Source organism: Nyctibius grandis, chromosome 6 (genome assembly GCF_013368605.1).
Source record: "Nyctibius grandis isolate bNycGra1 chromosome 6, bNycGra1.pri, whole genome shotgun sequence".
Lineage (NCBI taxonomy): Eukaryota > Metazoa > Chordata > Aves > Nyctibiiformes > Nyctibiidae > Nyctibius > Nyctibius grandis.
The window spans coordinates 51,361,520-51,376,963 of record NC_090663.1 but is presented as its reverse complement, the minus strand read 5'-3'; the positions used below and the strand labels follow the sequence as shown (position 1 = coordinate 51,376,963).

General features: G+C 37.5%; 1 protein-coding gene across 1 annotated transcript in view; it reads left to right on the top strand.

Annotated features, from left to right (window-relative positions):
* Positions 1 to 15,444, top strand: part of LOC137665290 (uncharacterized) — a 71,544-nt gene that overhangs the window by 31,273 nt on the left and 24,827 nt on the right. Inside the window, exon 13 of the mRNA XM_068404162.1 lies at positions 4,417 to 4,516. Coding sequence (XP_068260263.1) covers positions 4,417 to 4,516 — 100 coding nt within the window. The remainder of the gene's footprint in view (positions 1 to 4,416; positions 4,517 to 15,444) is intronic.

The window sequence follows — 15,444 nt, the reverse complement described above, 5'->3', positions numbered from 1 at the left end:
TCACTGTATATCGTGGGCTTATGGAGGGCTGTACACTGTATTCTGAGCTGCTGTGTGAAGCATTGACTGTTCCTAACACAAAGTATCCTTGAGAAATCAAGAAATGCTGCCTCCGTTCCTCGCTCAGTCTTCCCCGCCTGTTAACATGGTTGTTGCTTGGCACTCTGATAGCTTGCTTTGTCAAGAGCAGCCCAGCATGAGCAAGAAAGGGACCTGAATCAGCACTGAGTAACCCTAGTAGTGGTTAATTTTTTGATATATCCTGCTCTGTGGTTTTCTGTTGAGGAGGAAGAAGGGGTCATGGTAGTGTCACAACGTCCTTGAGTTCATGGTTTAGAAATACTGGATGTGTTTCATGTGAAAGGTATCTATTAATAATAGTACATCAGGTATTACAGTTTGTTATATAAAAACCGTATGTACTGTGTCTGTTAGTTTTCTGCTAACTTTTTGTTAACCAATTTACAACACGTTGTTAAGACTTGATGAAGTATAACTTTGTTTTGCTATTTTGTTGTTTTAATTATGATACTGTAAGATAAATTACTTTAAAATAGTCTATATATCCAGTTTTAATACTGGGTTCACCCACTCAAAACAGGATTCAGCCTATTATTTTCTGTTGTATCTTGCATCTGTGGGCAAGGAAATAAACCTAGAACTTAAATGGAATCTTGAAGACATGGTACAGTTTAGAACCAGGAAGCAGATGTGAATGCATAAGTGTTTTCTGCAAGAGTATTTCATATTAATTATTTGTAGTAATTTAATGAATCTCTTGATAGCTTTGGGAACACTGAATATAAAAAAAAAAAACCAAACAAACAAACAAAAACCCCAAAAAACATTTGTAGAGTTTGTGGCATGGCTGCATATTTTCTATGTAGCAACAATTTTTATAACAATCTAGTGAAGCTTTTTTAAATTGGAAAATTGATTGATTTGTAATTTATATTACCTTGATCAGGACGTCTGTTTCCGTATTCACAGAAGGAAATTTCTATCATTTCAGTGATACATGATCTGATGAAATAATATAACATCTCCTACCTTGGCTCTGCTAAACTCATTTTAGGGTTTGCCTACATGGTATCAAGATAAACTAATAAAAATGTGAATCAAGTTTGCAGGATTTCCTACACAATAGTATTGTGGCAGGTATTTTCGAGGCTGGGAGCTTGGAGACTGAGAAATGAACTGTGTGTGTCTTCCTGTATGTCTACACAGGGGTACTTAAGAAAGATAAAAGCAACTTTATTTACCATTACAGTACCTCAGAGTACCTCTGTGGGGATATGCCACTAGAATAGGAAGTAGAGAAAAATCATCTTTCGACTTCGTGAATATTTAGGACTTAGGTTTAAACATGCTTAACCAAGAAGGCCCTCCAGTACTGGGTTTTAGCTGATCACCAGCTATAAAGTCAGGAAGTCTTCCTCCCTTGGTATAAGCTGGCATAAGTGAGCTTGTTTGTGTTGAGGTTTTGTTGTGTATTTGAGTTGGAATAGAGGATTTAGTAGTCTGTTAACATAATGGTCTCTTTGGGATACTCTTACAATAGCCAGAATGCTTGGTGCAGCGTATTACAACATTTATGATAAACACCATTTCAGCAGCTGCCACTAGGAAATACATCCATGTTCCTACATTCCTGAAGTTACTTAAATTCCTGAAATTGACTTGAGATTTTCAAATGTTGACATGTTCAACAGTATTGCTTTTGGGAAAAATGTGCTGTATACACACAGGAAAATGATACTAATACACAAGACATCAGTATTTCAAAAGCTCGTATTAAATTTGTTGGTTTATATAATGTTTTTAAAGAATGCAGCTTTACAGAAATGGGGGCAGCTAAAACAAGTAGCACTGGAGTTAGGAGATGCATTAAAAGACGAGCAATTCAGGAGTTCAGATCCAGCGTATAGTTTCTCGGGCTGTTTTGAAGAGGGGAAAAAAATTTTTTTAAAGTTTAAAATGTTAAATCTTAAAATTTGAGAGAGGGGAAAAGGACAGTTTGTTTTGTTATGATACTGTTAAATTTACGAGAATTCTAATGAGTAAATTTCTGTTTCGTTAGGCATAATAGTCTAGCATTTTTCACTGCCAGCTGTGTAGATTGATAATTGCTTCAAGTAATTTTGTAATTGTTTCTGACATGACTTCTAGTTCTTGAAATCAGGGACATGCATTCAACTTTGGGTAGTGAATAAACATCAAAACATGCAGCAAGAAGGATGAGATGTGGTTTTGTTTGATCACTTTAATTCAGCTCATCTAACAACTGCCTGCATATTGTAACAACTCCCAGGTGTTTATCTTTTCTCTCCTGTTCCTAGCTATTCGATGCAAGGTGCTGTTAGCATGAAGAAAGATTCCTCTGTCTTTCCAGTGCTGAGTCATGAAAAATTTGATGCTGTGTAGGATGATGCTGTTCCTTAGCCCAAAGGAGGGAGGACTCCTTTAAGGAGTCATGGCTCCGTTCTTTTCATCTGACCAAAAAAACATGTCCCCTCTGCTCCACACCTCAACCCTTGCATTTTGAAGTTGGGGCTGTTGAATTCTAGCAGCATCTGTGTCCTTCCTGTCTGCTGAGTTATTTAATCTCTGCTGCTTTCAGAAATGTCACTGGGTTCTGTATTTGTAAAGAAATAGACTTTTTGCTAAAATATGTTAAGTGTTACACTAGGAGGAAAACTGTTATTTTAAAATATTCTTCATGATTTTATGCACAAATGGGAACTACTAAATGCTTCAGAAATTATTATATGTAAGGAAAAAAGTTGGAATAAACTAAAAATGGGTTACTTAGTCAAGTATGTTCATTTCCTGGTATAGCAAATATCTGGCATAGATTCAGAAGGGCTTGGATCTTCCAAAATCCAGTTCTTCCTTTCTTCCAGGAAGATGTCCTCTTCAGTATCCTAAGTAGCTGTATGTTCAATTTTCCTTTATTTTTCTACATTTTTAGTGGAATAGCTACCAAATCTCCAAGAATTCTTTAGACAGGGCATTTAGAGTTATGAAGTTCTCTGAGGTTTTTAGAATAACAAAAAAAAACCCCCGAACTTTATTTCATGAAAGCATGAAAAACATACTACATCTTTTTCTGTTGATATAAAAAAAGGACATGGACACTGGAAGAAATCCCCTAGTATCTTGTAGTCAAACTTCTCCTCCTTTGAATTTTACATTGACTTAAGTAAGCAAAGAATTTCATGTAAGGTTACCAAAGAACTTTTGGAAACTTTCTTTGTGCTCATTAACAAAAAAAAAAGTTGACTTCCAGAGAGCTGCTGACCAGAGAGAAGAAATACCTTGCTGCAGAACTCCATAGTTGAAGTAGTGCTGTGTGAGAAACTCCTGACCAGTAGATTTTGAGACCTTCTGCAGTTCCATTTCATATCTATGATGGAAATGGCTGTGCTTGGGCTTTGGGACAATTAAGAGACACTTGGGACAGACTTGTATTTTGAGCAGGTTTCACATTTTTAGAGATTCAAAGGTAGACCAAAGGTGGTTCTAACGGGTGGATGCAAATTTTTGAATAAATACAGTCTTTGCCCTCAGTGAGACTTAATGTTCACTCTAAGGCTTTTGCCAGTATATTGATTCCAATATCAGATCTTTCAGTGGCAGAAAAGAGATTTTGAGAGAAGTAAAATCTTAAGTGAAAGAGTGTGCTTATCTGTAAGGGTGGGTGTATTAGTTGACTATAGAGAGCAGAGTACTGGTTGGGTTTACCTTTAGAAGAGTGTCTGCTCTTTTCTCTGGAAATGTGGCTTTTATAAGCTCCGTTCTCCCATTTAACTCCCAAAGGATTAGGTTTGAATTCTTTTCCGTGAGAAGATCTGCTTGCTTCTTGATGCTAAGAGAAGTAAACCTCGCTCTCTAACTTACAGAATCATAGAATGATTTGGGTTGGAAGGGACCTTTAAAGATCATCCAGTCCAACCCACCTGCAGTGAGCAGGGACACCTTCCGCTAGATCAGGTTGCTCAGAGCCCGAAGTATTTGACCCCAAAGTATTCTCAGTGCACTTAAAATAAGAGGAAAGTTTGTTTGCCAGTTCCACTGAGAGTGAAGCCAAGTATTTAGTTTCTTATAAACTACTGTTAGCTATAGTGCATGATTCTCTGAGAATGCTGGAGAAGCACAACAGTGTCCTAGCAGTCTGAAATATCCAATAGTTGATTTCATGGTAGCAAAATAACAAAGGTAATAAAACATTAGCAGAAAATTATAGTGATGCTGGATGAAAAGTCACTGAATGAAAAATTGTAGTTTGTAGCAGTGAGCACTAAACGTGTCCATTAGATTTAACTTGAATGCTAAGCTACAGTTATTTTTCAGTTTGATAAATTTAACTGATGTTCTACATCTAAGCTAATCTAATTTCTAGTTTTTTTGAAGCAGGGCCCTCGGGAAGCTGTTATTTGGCTTGCTGTACACCATAAGCAAAAAGAAGCTGTAGAAATCTTCTCCAGAGAGATTGCACCAGCTGGAACTGGCATGGGTAAATAATTCACATAATCATCTAAGAATTTTAAACTTACTTTATTTTTTTTCCTGAGCATGACTAGCACCCAAAGACTTAGTTGTGTTCAGTTTCATTGCACTGTGCATAGTGAAATCGTAATTTTTTTAAAGGTATTTATGTTTTGTGTAGAAATGGGACCTGCAGACATTAGCAAAATAATAAAATGAAAGTTCTGGAAGTCTGCCTTTTTGTTTCTTTGCGACTCTTTATCCTTCCGTTGCTGCTACTGTCCCTTTTTGCCTTTTGTCTTTTTCCTCATTTGTCTGTTTTCCTACCCATGATTACACTGATGTGCAAAACAGTCTTACTCTGTTTTACTGTGTTATTAAAACTCAGTAATGCTATTAGACTTCACTGGCAATAAACATTAAGACTGTTACTCAGCTGGCAAAAATTTATCACAGTGTCTGGCTATAACATCGCAGTTTATGAAGAGCTGTACAGTTTGAGGGTTTTGAAGGTTCTTGTCAACACTTAGTTATCTGATGTTACTGCAAAGGATTTTTATAGATACTACTGTACTTCTAACCTCTTTAATGTGTAGATGCTTGTGTAGGTTGTTACAACTTTCAGATACAATTCAAAACCTTTTAATATGATGCTGCAGTGAGAATGCTAACCACCTGCATTTAATTCTTTATTCACGGTGTATATTAACTACTCAGATTCTGATCCTGCACTATTAAGTCTAACCTCAAATTAATCTGTCTTTAACATTTAATTTTGTATGAATTTGTGGTGTACTGCAACTATTGCAAGATTTATTTCTTAACTGAATTGTGAGGTAAAAGTCAAAATACTGGGATTTAATTATGTCTGTCTTAGTTTTGAGTGTCTATTTTAAGTATTTGCATAAGGGTCACCTAGTGTGAAATGATCTGTGCATCTATTGTTTACCCAGTGTTTGTTCCAAAAAAACTTTACATTTGTTCTTTGTAAATGTCATTGGATTCTCTTCACTTTCTAGGAGGACTTACTGTTTGATTATTTTGAGCAAACTCTTTTTTTTTTTCTTTTTTTTTTTTTCTTCTGCCAAGTCACTTAAGTGTCACCACTGTATCCATCTCAGTTGTAAGTAGCACATTCACGTGTTGTGATTTGCTGCTTACATTATGGATACTCATCCCACTTTTATTACCCATTTAAAATTTGCACAGCTTATTTTGAGGACTAGAGCTCAGATATTTTGCAATGGCTTCTATGTGTCTTATGGAAGAATATATCAAGGATTTATATGTAATTTAATTTTGAAGATCTATGAGCTTAACCTGAATCTCTCAACTTCTATAGCAAATCTTAGAATCTTAATTATGGGGTGAGTAGGTGTTGTCTTGCAGTTAAGGAACTAATAAACGCTTTATTTTCAGTGGATTCAAAATTGTATGGAAGTGTTGTAGTCTGTGTTGTAGTCTTTACAGTGGTAGCAGGGTGGGGTTTTTTTAAAGTTGTGTTTATAGAGGCAAGGTCAGGGCATGGTCATACTTTTGTTTTTTTCTTTTTTAATTTCCTACAAGACAGAATATGATCATGTAGAACTAATCAGGCATATTCAATGAGGTAATTTTTAAAGACTTTGCAGTTCTGAGGGCTAGTTAGTAGGTCAGCATTTAGCATAGATTTAAGTTGCTTCTAAAGACTTTTTCTAATGAATGAAAGATGGTATTTTAATAGTTGGACCAAACTACCATTTCATACATTAGTTTCGAGGTCCCTTCCAATCCCTAACATTCTGTGATTCTGTATTTTCCTCTTTTTTCATTATTCAAATAGACTGTGTAACATACCTGAAAGTAAAGAGCTATACTTACTCTTTATTTTATATATGCATAGACAATCCCCTAGCAAATATCTTTTTGAACAAAGGAAAGCTGTGTGGATTTTAAAACAACAACATATTTGTAAGATCCAAAGCTAATGGACTGTACTTGTCTCTCCAAATTCTTAATCTGTGCCTCTTCTTTTATAAAGCAACTTCTGTGTATATAAACCTTGTTTGAAGTCTGAAAGCGCTAGGTTTATTAAGGTTTCAGTTTTTTCCTTTCACCACTGTTCTTCACAGAATGAAAAAAATAAAAAATCTGCGATACCTGGGTTGTGTGGAATTTGTACAGTATTGAAATTGACTTATAATATGTGAACATCTGTGTCTGAAGGTGGCTGACAAGCTTTCAGTTCATGTTATTGGGGCTCTTCGTGATGAAACAGATGCATTCCTGTGTAGAATCAGGTTAGGCATTCTGTGTGGACAATGGTGGGGCTGCTGGCTTTGTTTCCTAAAGGAACAGCTTAAACTTTTTAGAACATCCTGTAGCAGTTATTCTCTTAAAAAAAAACCAGAACAAACCACACTGTTTCAGTTCATAGAACTGCTGCTAGTGAGCAGCAATGGGAAAGAGTGTATTGCTGGAAGAGCCTGGGGCATCCGGTGATGATAAATAGCACTTCTGCTTGCCAGGTACAGGACTGCAACAAGGTTTTTGGCCTCTGTGATGTAAATTACTGGTGTCAGAGGGTATCAGAGCTGTTTATTGACATGCTTCTGAGTGCTTGAACAACCCCATAAATAGTAATTTTTAAAATTTGTTGAAGATACATTGAGTTTCCTTCACACAGTCACTTCTTTCAGTTGTTGTTTTATGGTAGATTTCCATATTACCTGCACAGATAAACTCTGTGTATGCAGAGAAGGGTCAGATTTGGGATCTAAATGCTTAATAGGCTGCTTGTTGATGTGGAATACTTTTAAGGCAGTGGTTGTGAAGAGTCTTATTTTCTTCAGAGAGACTTAGCAAAAAAAAAAAAAACACAAAAACAAAAACGTGCAATACTGCCAAACAGTGATTCGTGGTGTGCTAATAACTGAATCAGCTTAATGATGCTTAGTTTCTGATAGTGGTGTAGGGTGTTAGAACTTGCTGTGAAGAGCAGAACAAGGAATGCCTGCTGCTTAGTTTTCTTGGAACAGAGAGCTCCGTAGACAAGACTTAAATTAAAAACTCTTACCAAATAGATGTATAAGTGGTCTTGGGAACAGAAGCCAGAACAAAGATGATGGCTGTTGTCCTAGGTGAACTTCTCATAACAGCACCCGATGTTCATTTCCTGCCCCCTTCTCCCATGGCTTTTTCCTCCTCTGGAGGACCGTTTTTGCAAATGATTACTATTCTCCAAAGCATAACAGCTTCAGCGAGAAGCAGACCATGCCCCATGGGAGTTTGATCACTCTTACAGAAGGGCTGGAGAGTCCACAGGCGGAGAAGAACCCAGAGCTTCAACCTCCCATACCCTGAGTAAGTGCTGTGGGCAATGAGCACCTGAGGTCCTTTTTTGTATAGCACTGCACCACTTTTTCTCACTGGGTACTGGGCAAAAATAGCTGTGGCTGCTGTCTCTTACATGACTGGATCTTGCCTATCAGGTGTGGTTTTGCACAACCCATGTGGGTCTATATATGATGTAACCTTGTGTGGCTTTGTTCTGCCAAAATGGTGGCAGTTGTGGGGCTGCACACTAAGTGAGGTTTTGAAGCATGTGTGGCTTTTCCTGATGAAAACAGAGGCACCCTTTAAGCAACGCAGTCCTGCGTTTCAAGGATTGCCAGCTTGGTCAAGCCCCTCCCAGCTCTCCTGTGTTAGTTCTCTTCCAGGAAGAGAGCTAGTGACTATGAGAATGATTGCAAATAACCCTTCTTTCTTATTTTGTATACTCTTTTAACGAAAAACTGAGGAAAAGCAGGAACAAATTATAAATCCTTTGTAACCAGCATCAAGGAGAAGGGAGGAGTTGTTGACTTGTAGGGTGATGTCACCTGAACTGAAATAATTCATTCCATTATTTCTTGGACGCTTTGAGAGTGACCTTTAAGAAACACAGAACACTTATTCGGTCTGTACCACACAAAAAGGAAAAAAAAAAGAAAAAAAAGGAAAAGTGTTGCTTTTCTGGTTGGACTGTATCTAGTGATTGTGAAGTGTTGTTTTTAACTATATTCTTCTTTCACCTCAGTAGCAGTTTTGTGTTACTCTAAGTGATGTGTGGACAATTGTACAGATAATAATTTTTCATATATAGCACGTGTCATCCAAGAACCTTTAGCAAGCTGTGTAAACACCCATCGACTAAGCTTTCTAACGTCTAGTAACATTGGAAAGTATTTTCTCTGCTTTACAGATGGTTTCCTGAGATAGTGGAAGGAAGCATAACGACAAAAGAATTTGAATCAGGGTCCTTGGTTCTGCTTTCCCTGTAAGAAATGCTAGAGAGGGACTCCACCAGTATTTAAGGGAACCAGGCTGGCTAAAATTTAGGAATGGGCAGTACAGGAGAAGAGGGATAAAGAAAGGAGATTTGGTGGTTCAGAATGAGGTTGGGGAGTCCTAAGAGCTCCTGCCCTGGTCCATGGGATTTTCCAGTACTCCTGTATCTGAGAGGGAGGCAGCACTGAGCCTAGGCTTTTAGATTTACCAGTGTTTATCAGCTACATGTTTAGAGGTGAAATCCAGGAGCACTGTCACTCTTGTTTCGCCAGGTTGTTTCAGCCTGCTAGTCGCTACTTGTGGAGCCCTGAGCTAGATTTGGCAGGCAGTTGTATTTTGGTAATAGTATCATAAGAATTACAAATTGTAGCTAAAAGAGGTATTAATTTCTTTTAATAGCCATTACTAAAACCCAGTTTTGGTGGCTTTCACTTAGGCTAGATTTAAATCACTTGTTAAATTTCTTTGAGCTATTTGCCTGATAACTGAAAACTCCCTCAAAAAGTTTATGGTTTTTCAGACTTTGCAGGGAGCAACAGTAAGACAAAAATAAATTCTTTTTCTTCCTGTGATTAAAAAGCATATTACAAAAATTTTGTTGAGGAGTGATCTTACTAATGCTTCACAGCAGAGACTTAAGATGTTATGTCTTAAGTGTCAGAGATGTGCTTTTTAGCTCTTCTAGTGAATTTAAAGTCTTAATGTCAGTATTTCTTAACTTTTGACTCATTTTGCAGCTTTGATTATTTCAAAACATTTTTGAATATGATACGCTTTTTGTGTATTTGTATATGTAAAGGATAATAAAACTTAGGTCTCATAAAAGGAGAGCACTATATAATTTCTGATCAATTTGAGAGTGCTGATTTCCCCCTAGCACCACCCCATTTATGGTAGATCTTTACTTCTGAATATCAGTAGAAAGACAAACATCTCAAGGGTTGAGCTGATTTGAACTTCCCTATTTCTTGTGAAATTTCATCCTCTGTGTTAGTAAGAAAAGATAAAGGAACGCTGCCTATATGTTGGAAGGGGCTGAAGCATGTGTGTGTTTATGCTCTGCAATATAGACAAGAAGTTAGACCTGCAAGAGAGAAGTTTGGGAAGGTGGCATCTTCTAAAAAGCATCCATAATCAAGATTGAAAGACTGAGTTTTCATAGCTATTCTCTAACATTTTTTTCTAATGCTTTTTTAATTCCCCTTCTTTTTGTTAAAGAGTAGTGGGGCACATGAATGTACTTGCACAGAAATTTTCTGAAGTAGTATTAAAATTGCAGATGAGGTTCTTAAGCCCAGAGAAGAATTTGAAGTTACTGTATATAGACATGCCATACATTAGAGAGTGATTTGTTGTTTATTTTCTCTTTGGGCTGGAAGGCTTTTACTGTAAACTTCTGTTGAGCATAGTATTTAGTTTGCTAGTTTGAACACTTAATGAGTTTTCATTTGGATTATGCTCTTCTGATAGGCTTAAAGTGATACAAGCTATTAATAAAAAAGCCAAACACATCTAACCCAATCTTTTTATCTTTTTTTTTTTTTTACAATTAACACCTGAGTTGGTTAAACTTCCAATTGGTAAAAGTATGCTTTCTGTTTATTTCTCAGTACTTTGATAATAGCCTGGTTTTTTTAACAGCAACTAGCAAGTTTGTTTGGTTTTATGCATGTACGGTCTCATGAAAAAAATAAAAACTTCAAATGTGTCTGTAATATTCAGTCTTAATAGCAGGGTCTTCAGAGCTATTTTCCTGTTCTGTAAAGCTTTTCTGTAGTTGGCAGTGAAGACTCCTAGACACACAGACTCGGATTTTTAAATCTGCAGTAGCCTGTGGGAGTTCAGTGCAGTTCTGCAGCAGTTCTGCATTGCCCAGTCTATAAAAATTCAGCTTCACTTAATAAAGGTAGCAATCACAGACCAGGTTTGTACCACTCGGTGAAAATGTCTTCATTATGTACAGTCTGGACAGCTATATGGTTAGCATTTAATAATTTGTGTTGATGCAGTGTATTTATTTTGTCTTCTTTAATTCAGATATTTTATTCTGAATAAAATGCAGCGTGGAAGAGGCTCCAGAAATGCCTTGCTGTGGGAAAGTGGCGTTTATAGTTTAATAGGGGTTCAGTAGCTAAGAAATGTTGTACTAATAGCTGAAATAATGTACTGACCCTTTTTTCACATTAAAATGACCGGAGTTTGACACTAAGATGACAGCTGGTTAATACAACTTGAGATTTTAAAGTACTTGAGTATATGTAAATATTATGACTGATCTACTAAGCGTGTTGGAAGATACTTCCAGAAATGTCCTCGTTCTAACAGTTCACTGCAGACTCTATTTTTTGAGAATAATGTTGCAGAAGATAGTTTATCTGCTGTATTCAGAGGACATAGATAGAATAATTAAGAATGTATAATGACCCTCGTAAACAAAGATTGTATGTATTTTGTATTTCTTCTCAAGTATGTTGTCAGAACTGTTGAGTATAAACCCCTGGATTTCACATTTGTATAGTCCAATCACTTAAAAAAATAATGCTTGAGAAGTAGACTACTTTGATGTCTGTTTTTGATATATAAATATATCATCCATATCATTCCTTAGAATATGCAGTAAATAGACTAATAACCTTTTGGTTGAGCTAATTCAGTCACTGGAAATATAAGGGACAAACCATTTAGGGTCAAAAACTGGAAGCTAGTGAGCAAGAGACATTATATTTTGGAACTCGAGAAGTTTCAAAGAAAGAAGTGTTACCTGTTGAATTTAAAGTACTTAAAGCTTTTTAGATTTCCACTAGTCAGAGCATTTTCATGCTTTTTTTACTCCAAAACATTTTACAAAATGTTTCATGCAGTCTAGCATCTTTCTTATATTGCATAATGTTTTATTCTGTTGAAAAATACACAGATTTATACAGAAATATTTATTGTTTTTTTAACAGAAGTAGATTAAGAAGTAATAAGCCAAAATTGGGTGTGGCCATCAAAGTGGGATTTGAATAGGCTAGAGGAACTGTTAAGGAGGCAAAATATAAGCCTTTCCCACCATCAGAAAATCCAGTGGGGAATTATGAGAACTGGAAGGAATGAAGCTTGTTTTGCTGGGAATTTGCATCTCATAGGTTGGTTGCAGGTTTCAGCCGGAGCTTTTCCTGCCCTGAGGTATTTTACAGGTGAAATAGGTGCTTGCTTGGGCCGATTTTAAGCATTCTTTTTGTCAGAGCTGGTTTTCAGTGGATCCACTCCCTGAAATGCTTGTGTGAACACCAGAGCTGGTGTGGGGGATGAGAGAGGAGTGAGTGACAAAGGATGAGGAGGGGGGAGCTGTGGCAGCCCTGACTCGGAGCAACATTGGTTTTCCCAGTACTGTTTCGTTTGCCTGCTACCACTGTTCATGAAATTTGTCAGAAACTTGCTGTCTCTTTCCAGCATGTCATGTATGAGCTTTAAAAGTATTGGTATTTGCAAGTTTGTCCTTGGATGAGTTTTGCAGGTTAAGAAAATAAAGATTGAGAGGCAGCTAGAGAGGGAAAACATACCTGGAGGATCAGAAACAGTGGAACTGCTGCATCAAGGAGTGTATCTCGAGTGGACTTCACCTTGTATTATCTACATGCACAGCTGTCACTACACTGCTGCCAAATCACAGGGTGGTGGTGGTCGTGGGATGTTAGTGTGGTTTGATATTCTCGAGATTCCTCTCCATCCTTCAGATTTGGGTGGAATTTGCCATTGGACCCAAAATTTGGGGTCTTGCAGGTATGCTGGAAGAATCATGAACACAAAGGAAAAAGCCTGACAGATATAAATATACATACATGTACACACAGAGGATGATGGTTTGTTTTTCCTAAGGTAATTGGGCGGAAAATGGATAAGATTGAAAGTAGGCTAGAGGGAAGAGTCATAAAATGAAAAGACAGGTTAAGACTGTGTGAATAATTGTGCAGATTAACCAAAGAGAAGCACTTGCTAAATAATAATTGATTATTTTGTAGATTCAAACCTTGAAGCACAGAATTCAAAGGAAGGGTCCTATACCAGTGCTTATTCACCTAGAAAGTAGTAAATTTAGTGGCCTTTGTGCCTGACATTTCTTCAGTCATGCCATATATTTGGGAGTTAATGAAATCAGTAGAATTCAAGTGGTATAATCCCCAGTACTGACTCATTGCTTTTAAATGCCAGCCACCTGGAGAATTTGTAGTTATCAGGCTAAGTCCTCAGGCACTGCAAGGGAAAATGTTCTCAGAAATGGTGGGCTTTTGGATCATATACATTTGAAGCAAATCTTAGAGGTCTTTTCCAACCAAAACAATTCTATGATTACACCAGACAAATGCCGTACCTGCAGATGAAAATGAACAGAATATAAACAGATTGAAAGGAAGGTCTCTAACTTAAAGGCATTCAGCTCATTTTGCAATGCATCAGTTTAGTGCCATTCTGAGGCACAGAAGCTGGCAGATAGTGGTGGTGAGTTGTTCGTCAACTTGAAGTGAAGCAACTTGTTCAAGAGGGTGACTGGTGGCAGATAGGATGACACTGTGCTTAGTGATAGTTTATCTGCCTTGAGGAACTAGTGAATGGAGCTGTGATAGCAAAAAGCGGTCATGTGAAGTTTCTGGGAAAGGAGATCAACAGCTTCAATTTAGCTGATAATCTTACCGACCTGATATTGCAGCCTGATTGATAGTCTCTACAAGTATGACAAATTATTCATGTAATTGTAGATAAAGATAAGTCTTCCTCCAGAAAGGAGGGGGAGAGAGCATCTGTGCAGATATTTAAGCAAGCAATGTAAAGTAAGCACAAAGTACAGCATGAGTAGATCTTTTTAAAGAAGGTGTTTTGGGAGAACAGTTAATCTAAGGACATCACAGTTAACTTAGCAGAAGTAGATCTGGCCACAGTGACAAGCCCACTGTTACCTGGTTGTGCTTCACCTTCCATTGCCTTCTTTCAGTTTTTCTGGAGAAGTGTAATGGGGATCTGAGCCCTGGGCTGAGGTGAGGTGTTGTGCTCTAGTGCTGTTTACACAAATAACAAATCACTGATTGTATGCCATAATCAATTTAAGATTTGCTTGATCTTCTCTGCCTGAAGTCCAAATAGGAATTGCATATACATAAACTTAAATTGTACTTACAAGCACTCCCATCTTACTTATGTTAACATAAACAATGGATTGGATAATCGTAAAATAGAAATTAATAATGTTGCAACTGGGATGTTGGTCTAGCTTTGCTCTGCAATTGCATTTATGTGCAGGGGTAGCTGTAGTATCTCCAGAGGCAGATCTGCTGTTACAGTAGCTTGTGCTGGAGAACTTTGCAAGACTAGCAATAGCAAGCAGCAGTAGAAGGTTATCGTAGCCTCGAGGTGTGAGCAGTGGTTGCTCTTAGATGGATTGTTTTCTTGTCAGTGTTTAGAGAACTGCTTTGTTGATGGAGCCAAGTTCCATCGTGTGGGAGCAGGCAAGGGAAGAGCTTTCTTTGAGAGCTTTCAGGAAGTTGAAATTGATGTCGGAGCAAAATCTGGTATCCTTAATGAGCAGTTCAGCTGTCTAGCAGGAAGTGCGCCATGTGACAATCCACAGATAATGTAAATTAACTAACTTTATGAACCTGTATTTTCAGCATGACCTTACCATATCCAGCCTTCTCCCCCAACAACCTAAGTAAACTAGGCATGTAATTCAGTAAAATAACTACAGTTGGTTTTAATGTTGAATGTCAGTTTTCTGCTTGAACGAGTGCATGGGTAATATGTATAGGGCCGAATCTTCACTGGATCGTTTAAAATTGTGTAACACTAACGTAAGGGATTCTTTCACGTTCTATCCACCACCACATTTTTTTCAGCAGAACTTAGGGTAGGGAGGTGGTTACTCATGGGGTTTTTTTTTGTTGTTGTTGAAGGCATTCTTTTTTTCCTGTACTAAAAAACATCATAGGCTTTTTTGGGGAAAGAGGAGAAGTTGATACTAATCCCTTCCAGTTGTTCTCGACTGTAGCACCTTCTGAAGGTAGCTGTATTTTGAGGTTGGTTGGTTGGTTTGCCTTTTCAGCGTCTGGCTAAAAATACGGTCAGTGAAGTCTGTTTATCTTGTGAATTGGTTATAATGTGCAAGTACTGTACTAGCACACTGGCCAAGCTGGCAGAGTGATTATGGACTAGCCTTAGGCAAAAGACCTCTTCCATAACTTTAGGTTTATTTACTGTAATTACTATCTCTGAATCAGTCATTCAGATGTGTGCTGAATTTTAGCTTTGTTGATTCCAAATGTGACTCTGATTGTAGAGCAATGTGATCAGGATAAGGACTACGTAACAGCATCCCTCTTCAAAAACTTAATTAAAACACCTTGTTAACCGCCATTTCAGGGAAATCACTTCCATTGAACGTGAATATGGCAAGACTCTATAATCTATGCTGTGTTGTACCAGCTATGCTGTCACTGGTATGGATCCACATTACTAAGGCACTGAATCCAAGCTAAACCAGCCTGCTGAGAAGTAGAGGTTATCAGTGTGAGCTTAGTACTACAACAGCATGGTTACATGGCTTTTAGTCTGTTTGGAGCACAAACAGAATTCACACCTGAAGGAAGCATGAAGCCCATTTTAACCAGGATTAAT